The sequence below is a fragment of the Nycticebus coucang genome, chromosome 17, assembly GCF_027406575.1.
Source record: "Nycticebus coucang isolate mNycCou1 chromosome 17, mNycCou1.pri, whole genome shotgun sequence".
NCBI lineage: Eukaryota > Metazoa > Chordata > Mammalia > Primates > Lorisidae > Nycticebus > Nycticebus coucang.
The window spans coordinates 40,437,253-40,448,736 of NC_069796.1; the positions used below are offsets into that span (position 1 = coordinate 40,437,253).

The 11,484-nt window shown below is 50.5% G+C and overlaps 1 protein-coding gene across 2 annotated transcripts; it reads right to left on the reverse strand.

The window, feature by feature from the left end:
- Positions 1-107: 107 nt before the first annotated feature.
- Positions 108-11,166, reverse strand: FCHSD1 (FCH and double SH3 domains 1). 2 transcript variants are annotated; one of them, XM_053566261.1, is made up of 20 exons: positions 11,063-11,166; positions 10,737-10,834; positions 10,084-10,129; positions 9,623-9,690; positions 9,163-9,289; positions 8,940-9,076; positions 8,760-8,823; positions 7,720-7,848; positions 6,866-6,988; positions 6,578-6,673; positions 6,084-6,203; positions 5,565-5,669; positions 5,231-5,392; positions 4,229-4,357; positions 4,067-4,150; positions 3,777-3,894; positions 3,420-3,640; positions 2,564-2,651; positions 514-569; positions 108-379 (listed from the first exon to the last, which is right to left on the reverse strand). In XM_053566261.1, exons 1-20 carry the CDS (start codon positions 11,081-11,083, stop codon positions 314-316), a joined length of 2,058 nt encoding a protein of 685 aa, XP_053422236.1. In that variant the 5' UTR covers positions 11,084-11,166; the 3' UTR covers positions 108-313. The 2 variants fall into 2 exon arrangements, with proteins under 2 accessions (XP_053422236.1, XP_053422234.1); XM_053566259.1 differs by having other exon boundaries at positions 9,163-9,295.
- Between the last annotated feature and the right edge of the window lie 318 nt (positions 11,167-11,484).

Genomic DNA, 11,484 nt, shown 5'->3' on the forward strand with positions numbered 1-11,484 from the left:
TGACCTCCCCAACCCCTGTGACCCTGGCATCCAGAATGGGGTCACAGAGCCCAGAGATGTCAGGTTACATCACCCCTCTGGCGATAGGGTGGTAGCAGAAAAGAAAAGAATAGTTCTAGACCTAGAGATGACAAGAGGACAATGAGAAAAAAAGAGTGGGTTGTAGCCCCAGAAATGAGGAGACATTTCTGTCCCTGGAAGTAAGGGCAATTTCAGCTTTTGGCTGTGCTCCTCCAGATCACTGAGGGTGTGGTCTCTGACAGCATGGAGATAAGGGCAGCAGCATCACTAGGGGCAGTGATCTCCCTGGCTTTCAAGTGAGAGGATCTGGGTGGCCAGGATCCGGAGCTTTAGCTGGTGGTGGAGGTGGTGGACGCATCTGTAAGGAACACATAGTTAGCATTCCAGAGTCCTCCCTTGAGAGTATTCCTATACATTTACTCAGCCCTGCAGATAAATCAGGACCAACTGGACTCCTCTACATACAATCTCTTCTAAGGCAAGGACCCTTACCAGCCTGAGTCGAGGTGCTGTCATGTCCAGGAGTCCAGGGAAGTCCAGGACTTTGTCTAGAAACAAGATCACAAGTCTTCAGATTTTGTTTTGTTCATTGCTGTATCTCCAGCACTTAGGACAGAGGCAGTCTATAAATATTTGTTAAATTAATGAATAGTCACCATTCTAGGTCATAACATTCATGAATCCATCCATCCTCAACAAACACTTATTAGACAACTGCTATATAATCAGCTCTGCTCAAGGCTCCAAAGAAAGCGGGGAGGGGCACACAATACTCCCAGCTCCAATGGCTGTCAGGAACCCAGTGATGAAATATCAGCAAGCACAATTAATGAATGAATGCTAAGACATTCAAGTGAACCAGGAGTAATGGAAATGGTGGTGACCCCATGGGGATGAGGGAAGGGGTCAGGGAGGGAAACTTCCTGTAGATAAGGTGCAAATGGTTTTAGAAAAGATGGGCATGGCTGGGCATGGTGGCTCACGCCTGTAATCCTAGCACTCTGGGAGGCCAAGGCAGATGGATTGTCTGAGCTCACAGGTTTGAGACTCGCCTGAGCAAGAGCGAGACCCTGTCTCTAAAAAAATAGCCAGGCGTTTTGGCAGGCGCCTGTAGTCCCAGCTACTTGGGAAGCTGAGGCAAGAGAATTGCTTGAGCCCAAGAGTTGGAGGTTGCTGTGAGCTATCATGCCATAGCACTCTACCAAGGGTGACAAAGTTTAAGACTCTGTTTCAAAAAAAAAAAATGGGCATTCCATGGGTGGCGCCTGTGGCTCAGTCGGTAAGGCGCCGGCCCCATATACCGAGGGTGACGGGTTCAAACCCAGCCCCGGCCAAACTGCAACCGAAAAATAGCCGGGTGTTGTGGCGGGCACCTGTAGTCCCAGCTACTCGGGAGGCTGAGGCAAGAGAATCGCTTAAGCCTGGGAGTTGGAGGTTGCTGTGAGCTGTGTGAGGCCACGGCACTCTACCGAGGGCCATAAAGTGAGACTCTGTCTCTACAAAAAAAATTAAAAAAAAAAAAAGATGGGCATTCCTGGGGGCGGCGCCTATGGCTCAGTCAGTAGGGCGCCGGCCCCATATACTGAGGGTGGCGGGTTCAAACCCGGCCCCGGCCAAACTGCAACCAAAAAATAGCCGGGCGTTGTGGCGGGCGCCTGTAGTCCCAACTACTGGGAGGCTGAGGCAAGAGAATCGCTTAAGCCCAGGAGTTGGAGGTTGCTGTGAGCTGTGTGAGGCCACAGCACTCTACTGAGGGCCATAAAGTGAGACTCTGTCTCTCCAAAAAAAAAAAAAAAAAAAAAGATGGGCATTCCAAGAGAAAAATTGATGACACAAAGCTAAGTATTTGCAGGATTCAAGGACACTAAGAGCAAAAGGTGCATATTGGGAGAACATAGAGAAGTTAGCTAATTTTTAAAATAGTAATGATGAAACAGTGACCATCTGACCAGGTACAGTAGCTCATGCCTGTAATTCCAGCACTCTGGGAGGCGGAGGCAGGTGGACTGCTTGAGCTCACTGAGCTCACAAGTTCGAGACTAGCCTCAGCAAGAGCAAGACCCCATCTCTACTAAAAATAGAAAAACCGAGGTAAGAGGAGAGTGCTTGAGCCCAAGAATTAAAGGTTGCTGTGAGCTATGATGATACCATGGCACTCTACAGAGTAACAGCTTAAGACTCAGCCTCATAAAAATGAAACAAACAAACAAAAAACAGTGACTATTTGTGTACTCACAGACATCTTTTTTTTATCTCTCACAACAAATTCAATGGGGTAGTACCTTTCACCTAACTTTATAAAGAACACAAACTGAGGCCCAGAAAGGTTAAACACCCCACCTCAAATCACATTTTCAGAAGTGAAGGAGTGGGATTTGAACAGTTAACTTGGTTCTAAAGCCCAGGCAAGCGCTTCTCACCATCAATCTATAGTGGACCTTATTGCAAAGTGCCTGAGGGCACAAGGAGGAATGGAGTTTGACCTCAGAGTCCAAACTTCCTCTTCTTTCCTTCCAGAGCCCCCCCAATTTCCTCTACTTACCCCCAGGCAGGACAGGTGCAGGGGGCCCATCCAGCACAGAGGTGGGTGCAGGTGGAGAGAAGCTGGGAGGAGAAGGGGATGGCAATGTCTGGGAGTAAGGTGGGCACAAAGTTACTAATGGCATGTGGGAAAATTTTACCAGCTTCATTCCACCTTCAGTTCCTGCCTCATGCCTCCCCAATATGGGAAGTAGCCAAATGTTTCAGGTGAGAGTTACAGCTGATACATAGTTCAACAGCCAGTATGTACTAAACATTTACTATGTCTCAAGTGTTCTGCCAACAATTCACATGAGCTAATCCATTCAATCCTCACCATTACCCCATGAGGTAAGCATGTGTATGACTCCTGTGTTAGAGGTGAGACTCATGTTAAGCCATCTATCCAAGATCATAGGGCCAGTCAGTGGCAGAGTGCTGGCTAGAACCCAGGTCTCCTGCTTCCCACTCCTATACTCTTCCTGTTACACAGACATACCAGTAGGTATCTTATATTAAAACATATCCTATGTGCCATTATGCTGTACCTCCGTAACAGGTATTATTATCCCCATTTTACATGTAAAAAAGACAAAAGCCTCTAATTCCCTCCAAGAGGTTAAAATCACTGCCCTAGTCATGCAATAGAAATTTGAACTCATATCTATCTATCCAGTTCTAAAGTAGGAACTCCAAATTCATATAAGGGCTGCCTTGGTTCCCCTTTTCTCTGCCCAGCCAAAGGAGATGGGGAGGACAAGGATACCATTGCCAGTTAACCTGGGAGGAAAGGGGCCACTAAGATGAATATGGGGCCTTACTGGGGTGGGAGAGTCAACCCATAGGTCCCTAGGGATTCAGGGAGAAGGACACCTCACCTGTTCAAAGTCAGAGAGTTCAGGTGGCCCTAGTGGGCCAAGCAGCTCCTCCACTAGTAGGGAGGGGAAGACTCCAACATGACCCCCAAATTCTCCCCTCCAAAAGCCGTCATCCACTCCATCTTGGGCCCGGGGCAACAGACGGATGAGTGCTCCCTCAGGGAAGCTCAGCTCCTCTGCACTCTGTCCTGTGTAGCTGTACAGGGCACGAGCCAGGAATGCTACAGAGGCCCAGAAGAGATAGTAACAAAGAGAGGAAAGGTTGTGGTGCCCCAGGACCATAACGCCTCAGGGCCACACCACCTAACAGTTCTTCTGCATATCCAGGCCCCCCTAACCCAGAATTCCCTTTCTTACCTGTGGGCTCTGCCCCTGAGGGATTGTCACTGTCATGGCCACTCTCAGAGAAGAAGAGGTCAGCAAAGTTGAGATATCGCTCAGGGACAAAGCCTACCTCACCGTGCTGGTTCCGAGCCTGCTCACCCAGCAATGTGAACAGATATCAGACTTGCCTTGGCAGTCCATAGCCCTGGCTCTCCTCCACTCAGGCTTCTAGCTTCACCTGGCTGGGTCTTTGGGAGCCACAGAGAAGTCCCTCCCACCCACTGCCTCCAACTCAAGGTCAGAGCCCAGGGTCCCATACCCACCTTGACCCATTCATCAGCATCTCCCTCCTCTATGACCTCCAGCCACTCACCCTCCGTGATGGTCAGCTCATCATCATGCCCTGCCTGGGCCCCACAAAGAAGGATTCAGGACTTGGCTGTCCCCCACCATTGCCCATCCAAGGCCCCCTGCCCCATTCATACCTGATAGCCAAACACCACATGTGCAGGGCAGGGGAGGGACCTGGTTGCCAAAGCTTGAGGGGCAGGCTCCTCAAAGAGCTCTCCCGTCTCCTCACATTCCTCAAAGTCAGAAAGCTCAGCATCCTCAGCCTGGAGGGAGGCAGAAAATAGACTTGATTATGGGGCCCACTCTTAAGTACTGGTTGTATCTTGTCTCCTCTTCCATTCTACCCCCAAAAGACACCATGGATCACAACCAGATCACCATAGAGCAGGATAATACTAACAGTAATAGCACAGTTACAGTAATTGAGTGCTTACTATATGCCAAGTATAATGCTAAGTATGTTATATATATTGTCTCATTTAAATCTTCATAATGATCTAGTGTTATTTTGCACAACTATAAACCTCATTTTACTGATGAGTATACTGAGGCACAGAAAGGTTAAGTCACTTTCCAGTTTGCAAACCTAAGAAGTGGAATGGCTGGTACTCAAACCACTTACAGACTGTCCCCAGAATCTTCTTTATGACACTTTTTTTTTTTTTTTTTTGTAGAGACAGAGTCTCACTTTATCGCCCTCGGTAGAGTGTCATGGCATCACACAGCTCACAGCAACCTCCAACTCCTGGGCTGAAGCGATTCTCTTGCCTCAGCCTCCTGAGTAGCTGGGACTACAGGCGCCCGCCACAACGCCCAGCTATTTTTTGGTTTGCAGTTCAGCCGGGGCCAGGTTTGAACCCGCCACCCTCGGTATGTGGGGCCGGCGCCTTACCGACTGAGCCACAGGCGCCGCCCAGCCCCCAGAATCTTCTTAACTATCACTTTAAACTCATAATAAAACTTTATTGAGGACTCTCTATGCTAAAAACTATGCAAAGAATTATACCTGCATGATTTCACTTAAGCCTTACAACAACCCTTTGACTATTGTGACTCCAATTTGATAGGATCTACCTTCCACTGGGGAGTTTTACCCTCCTGGGTTGTGTATGGGTAGGGTAGGCAGAGGAACTCACAGTGGGAGAGAGGTCCCTTTGGGACAGCCGAGCCTCACTGAGCCTTCGCTCCTGCTCCACCTCATCCTGAGCCTGGGTCATAGCTGGCTTCAGCCAGTGCTGTACATCCAGGCCAGCCCCCTGAAGTAGGGCCAGCCGGGCAGCCCCCTTCACCTGGCTCACCTGGCAAGGGAAGGAGGGAGGTTAGTGGAACCTGGCCAACTGTGTCTTCTCTCTACCTCCCTCCTACCTCCCACCCACCTCCCACCCCACCATTATCAGAAAGAGGAGTGTAGGGGGTATTGCCTGAGAAAGTGGGATCTCAGTGGCTCTAACCCTCAGGGCTGTGCCTTACTTGTGCCCGCCGTATGCTCTCCCTCACTTCCTGTAGCCTCTGTTCTATGCCTGGAGCCTCCCGCTCCGAAGCTTGCTGTCGCCTCTGCTCCAGTCGCTGCAGCACCTGTTGGGAAGGCAGAGATCAGGGGTGGGTGGAGATGCTGCGAGGCATAACTCCCCATGGGGCTAGTGCTCTGCTAGTTGCAACACTTGTATTATGTCATTGAATCTTCCCTGTGAGGTGGGTGCTATTATTGGCCCCACTTTAATGATGAGGAAACTGAAGTCCAAAGAGGTTAAGTCACTCCCTTACTTGTGGTTACAGAACTAGGAAGGAACAGAAGAATTTTAATCTAGGCAGGTCTATCTCCAAAAGCTGTGCTCTTTAACTACTGTGACATACTGTTGCCTTAAAATGCTCTTCCCTCCCCTCTAGTCTATAGCTCTAGAACACCCCCAGTGGCTCTGGGATCACTGTCTCTCAGCTCTTCTTGCCGACACAGAAGGTATACATGACACCAGCATCCCCCCACCTCACCCGATGCCCATGGTTCTGGATCTTGTAGTCACGGGCAGCTCGACTCGTCCACCGCTGAACCTCTTTCTCCAGGCCACTCTCCCCAGCCATGCCTTCTGTTTCCACCACTAAGGAACACACCTGAAAGGGCCAGGGGGTGTTGTGAGGAGAATCTGAGAAAGCTCCTTCTCTCCAATTCCCTCCTTTTCCCTCACTTTGTCTTGACCTTCAAGGAAGGGACAAAGAGGTAGAGTCATGCAGGTAGTATGTGGATACAGAGACAAATCGGATCAAGGTTGAGGGACAGAGGTGGAATGAAGAGGATAGTACAGCGAATGACTGAATGGTGGACGAGGATGTGTTTTTTTTGTGTCCTGGTGTGAAGTAAATTGGAGTTCTGAAATCCCTCTCCAGGGCCTAACACTAAGTTAATACCAAGACAAGGATAATGGAAGAGGCCTAAACCACAGTCCTATTCCCATGTGGCCTGGTTCCAACAAGCAGGTAGGTCTCACCTGATCAGTTCCTGCTGGCTGAAACTGCTGAGGTGGGGTGGGGGAAAATACTCCAGGCTCCTTGAGAAACAGCTTCAGATCCTGCTCCCAGTTTACCTAGGAATTGGGAAAAGTCAAAGTCACTCACTCACTGGTTCCCTCTCCAACCTTGTCCCCATCACCTCTTGGAAGAAAGAGGACAAGATGAGACGGAAAGAGGCAGACATCAATGGAGAGGACTGTATTGAAAAAAGGGGGTAAACAAGATCTCTGAGGAAGCTCTTACAGGCCACAGACTGCAGCCCTTACCTGGGAGCTTGCCTGTCCCCCACGGCAGGCATGCTCCAGGACCATCTCTGCAGCTTCTAGCTCAGTGCGGCCCAGTGAGGTTAGGGGGTCCCTCAAGTGTTCCAACAGCTCACTGACCAGGGCCTGGAGAGAACCCCAAGATAATGATGCCACCCTTCTGCAAACCAGCCTCTCTTTTCAGATTTGAATGAGCGATAGGTATGAAGTATGGGAAGGAGAAAAGAAGCATGACATTCTTCATGAGGAAGAAAGACCCTCATGTGTGCAGAGCACTTAATAGTTTAAAAAACACTTTCACATCTGTTCTCTCCTTTGAGCCCCATTAGTGATATAAAGTAGGCAGAGCAGGGGTTATCCCTGATGAAGAATCTGAGCTTCAGGAGGGTTAAGGGTCCTGTACAATTTCATGCAGCCAACTAGAGGCAGAGCCAGAACCCAAGTATATATCTTCTATCCACTCTAAGGAGGCTGGGTCCCTAGCACCACCCAGCCTTATAGGGAGTGGGAAATGGGGAGGGTCTCCATTCCCCCCGCCCCGCTGTGAGGCAGCAGTGTCCAAGTTAAGACTGGCCTCGAGGCTCGGCACCTATAGCTCAAGCAGCTAGGGCACTGGCTACATACACCAGAGCTGGTTGGTTCGAATCCACCCCGGGCCTGCCAAACAACAATGACAACTGCAACCAAAAAATAGCCAGGGGTTGTGGCAGGCAACTGTGGTCCCAGCCACTTGGGAGGCTGAGGCAAGAGAATCGCTTAAGCCCAGGAGTTAGAGGTTGCTGTGAGCTGTGATGCCACAACACTCTACCCAGGGCGACAGCTTGAGGCTCTGTCTCAAAAAAAAAAAATAGACTGGCCTTGAGCAGGGCTGGCAGTTCCTCCTGGTAGTAATGATCAAGGTGTGCGTTGGTGGCCACCAAGTTGAGCAGGTACTCATTGCGGGCCACTGTAAGCTGCTGGGAATACTGGGCTGACTGGGCAGATAGCTAGGAAAGGAAACAGATGCTGACAGGGAGCTCTGACCCCCAGCGTCCTTCCAAGACCAACTGAGAACCCAGATCCAGAATGGATTCTCACGTTATTGAGTGCTTACTATGTGCCTGGCACTATACTAAACATTTCACATATTCACAACTCCTACTCAAAATCCTCTAACGCAGTTGTTCTCAACCTTCCTAATGCCACAATCCTTTAGTACAGTTCCTGTGGGTCACGACCCACAGGTTGAGAACCACTGCATTTAAAACAAAATCCCAACAGTTGCTTATCATGGTCCACTAAGTCCAACATAAGTTGGCCCCTGAAACCTCTTTCACCTCTTCTGGAGTGCTTGCTCCCTTGCTCACAGTGTTGCAGCCACACTGGCCTGTTCTTAGTTCCTTTAACCTACAAAGTTATTCCCACCTTAGAGCCTTTGCACTCACCATTTCCTCTCTGTAGAATGTTTTTCCCCTAGATCTCTGAATTGCTAATTCCTTTTTTTGAGACTCAGACCACCTGTTCAGAAAGGCTTCCCTCTAAATTATACTACTATAAATTGTTACCTTGTTTTCTTTTCTTCTTAATCTGATTATTTACTTATTAACCCTCTGTCTCCCTTAACAAGGCTGTAAGAGTAGAAACTCCACTGGTAGTGTTCTCCCCCAGGTACCCAGTGTTCAGAAACTGTCTAGTACATACAGCTCCTCAATAAATGCATATTGAGGGAATGAAAAAGAAAGATATTATTTCCATTTTATAGATGAAGAAAATAAAGCTCAGAAAGATCAAGTAAGTCAACCAAGTTCACCTACCTAGGAAAGATTCATCCCAGTATCTCATAATTATGCCTCTGGGTTCCAAACCACTATTCTGCCTACCTTCCCTGCTCCCACACTCATGCCCTCCTCCCCCAAACCTTGGTGCTCAATTTCTGGAGACTGGTCCGGGAGTGGAAGATCCCATGGTCACTTCGGTTCAGCCTGTGCAGACAAGAGAGAGGAGTCAGAGTCAGGCCCAGCTTTGACAGCACTTTGACATTACCTCCATACCTCCCCATCCCCCGACCTTGGGTTTCCTAATACCCCTGACCCCACACCTGGCCTTGACATCAGCTGCCTTCTCCTGTGCCAAGGCCCACACACGTTCTCGCTGCCCATACAGCTTCCGACTGCGGTTCAGCTCCCGGACAGACTGCAGCACCTCAGCCTGCGCCCTCTGGAGGTTCTCTGTTCCCTAGCAGCATAGACACACAAAGTTCTGACCCAGACCACCTCTGATCCCAAGCCAGCTCATCCCTCACCCCTTCCACTGAGCCATACCTTCCTAAACACCTGCTCCTTGGCACTCCGTCCTGCTAGGTCACGGTATCGGTCAGATGCATGGAGACGAGTTTGGCCTCCAGCCATGGTGGTATCCAGCAGGCAGCGCCAGGCACCAAATACTGTCCTGCCCCTCCCCAGAGAAGATCTGTGTTGAGGAGGGGAACACTTCACAGCTTCATGAGATGACCCCTCCAACACCATAGGAGACAGAGTGCTTTCCCATCCCCCATTGTCTGAAAGCCCATCAATCGATCAGCCCATTAGCTCAGCCACAAGGCTCACTCATGTCCCCCACCCCCACCCACAGTGTCCTTGCTGGATCAGCTCCTCTCCTGCTGCTGTGTCAGCTCTACCTGCAGCCCCCTTCCTACTCACTAGGCCTTCATCCCCACAGGTTCCTGGGGCTGAGTTCCCCATAATCTTTGAGTATGAGGCCCTCCCCATCCATGGGACTCACCTACTGTCCATCTCCCCACTCCGCTGCCCTTCCTTCTTCAGGAATGGCCCTGCCAATTTCTGAAGTGCCTGGTGAAAAAGCCATCACAAACCCGGTTCCCTTTCAAAGACCCACCCCTAAAGGGAGAACATGGGATCAGAGCACAATAATACCATTCTTTGGGTACATATTATGGACAACAGCTTTGCTAAATGCCTTATACTCATTAGTTTATTTAATTCCTACAACAGCTCTACATAAAGGTTAAGTATTATATTATTCCCATTTTGCAGAGAAAGAAACTGAGGCCAAAAAACATTAAATAACTTGTCCAAGGTCACCCAGCTAATGCAGAGACTTAATACAAGGCTGTTTGACTTCAGACTTTTGCTCTTGACCACAACAGAGATATGTGTGGAGACATTGTTTGTGGTGTAAAGGGGGCTAGAACAAGAGGGAAGGTCCAGAGAAAAGTCCCATACCTGCCCATACTCCCGTTCAATGGCTGCCCTCTGCTTGCTGTAGGATCTGTGGAGATGGGGGTGGGGATATATAGGGTTAGCCTTTCGTCCTATTCTCTTCTCGTTAGTCCTCTACTCATCTGGAGAGGAGGAAGGGGGGAGTTAAGCTCCTAGAGTTTGACTCCCTTAGATGGAATGGGAATAAGCAGAGGGAGTCCTTGAGATAACCTCAGGCAGCTGCAACACAAGACTATCTCACCACAAGACAGCCTCCCCTCAGAGCCCCGGCAGGATCCTCCCCACCCCAGAGGGTCCATCTGTGGGCTTAGAGGCGAGGACCGATGAGAGCCTGGGTATGGGGCTTGCCAGTCTTCCAACAGGTCTGGAAGGGGAGGGGGAATTCTGTCCTAGGCTTGATTGTGGGAGAGAGAGGAGTGCTGTGGAGTCAAGGAACCTGAGGCAGGGTTCCTGCGTGTTTATGTGTGTGAGGGGTGGGGCGAGGATCACTCCTATCCAGTATCTGGAGAGACAGGCCTAGGGTGAGGGCCATGAATGGGCAGGTCAGAGAGTAGTTCGCCCCTGTGCGCCCCCCTCGTCCTACCCCGGTGGATGTAGGCTGGGGGAGAAGTGGCGCGCAACGGTAAAGGTGGGTGTAAGTGAAGGGATCGGGCTACCTGATGTCCTCCAGTAGATCCGCCTCCCTCTGCTGCCGGGTCTGAAGGATGCTCAGCTGTTCCAGGAAGCGAAGCTTCACCTCCTGGGCCGGCTTCACCTGTGGAGGCAAGGGAACGATGACCACCCTCAGCTCCGAGACCTAAAAAACACCCCGCGCAGGGGTGAGGGGGCGGGGCCGAGGAGGGACTGAGCTGTTTCCTCGGTTACTTCTGGGTTGGCCTCGGACTCCATCCCGCTTCTCGTCTCCAACCCCAAGTCTAATGCCCACTTGGCTATCTCGGACACCCCAGCCCGCCAGGAGTCCCTATTCCAGGGCCAAGCTCACTTTTCGGGGCGGCGGCTGCATCTCCGCTCGGGTCAAGGCTGCCAGCAACTGAACTCCGGAACTCGAGAAAGCCCCGCCCACGGCAAGGCCCCGCCTCAAACTTGGCACTGCCCCGCCCTAGCCCCGCCTACTCCTTGTCCAGCAGCGCGCAGGACACGGAAACACGAGGAGGCCCCATAGGAACTAAACCTCTGTTATTGCTGCAATTATCCCGGAAGGGTCCGGGCTGCAGGGCAGGCGCAGCGTCTTCTGGGCGGTCAGGAGAACCGGGAGCTTCTGAGTCAAGACGCCTGGGTTCTATTTCTGGTGTAGCCACTGATTCAGCCTGTTAATTATTTCTAATTATTCACTTACCTATGCAGAGCAACAGTCCCCTAGCTAAGCATGAGGAATGACGAGGAATTCGATGTATGACCAAGGAA

Excerpts from the sequence above, each read along its gene's own strand:
- FCHSD1 (XM_053566259.1), bottom strand. The coding sequence starts at position 11,083 with ATGCAGCCGCCGCCCCGAAAA. Across the intron at positions 6,674-6,865 it reads GGGGACAGGCAAGCTCCCAG|GTAAACTGGGAGCAGGATCT; the intron begins GTAAGGGCTGCA and ends CCCAATTCCTAG. Across the intron at positions 6,204-6,577 it reads AGCCAGCAGGAACTGATCAG|GTGTGTTCCTTAGTGGTGGA; the intron begins GTGAGACCTACC and ends TGGCCCTTTCAG.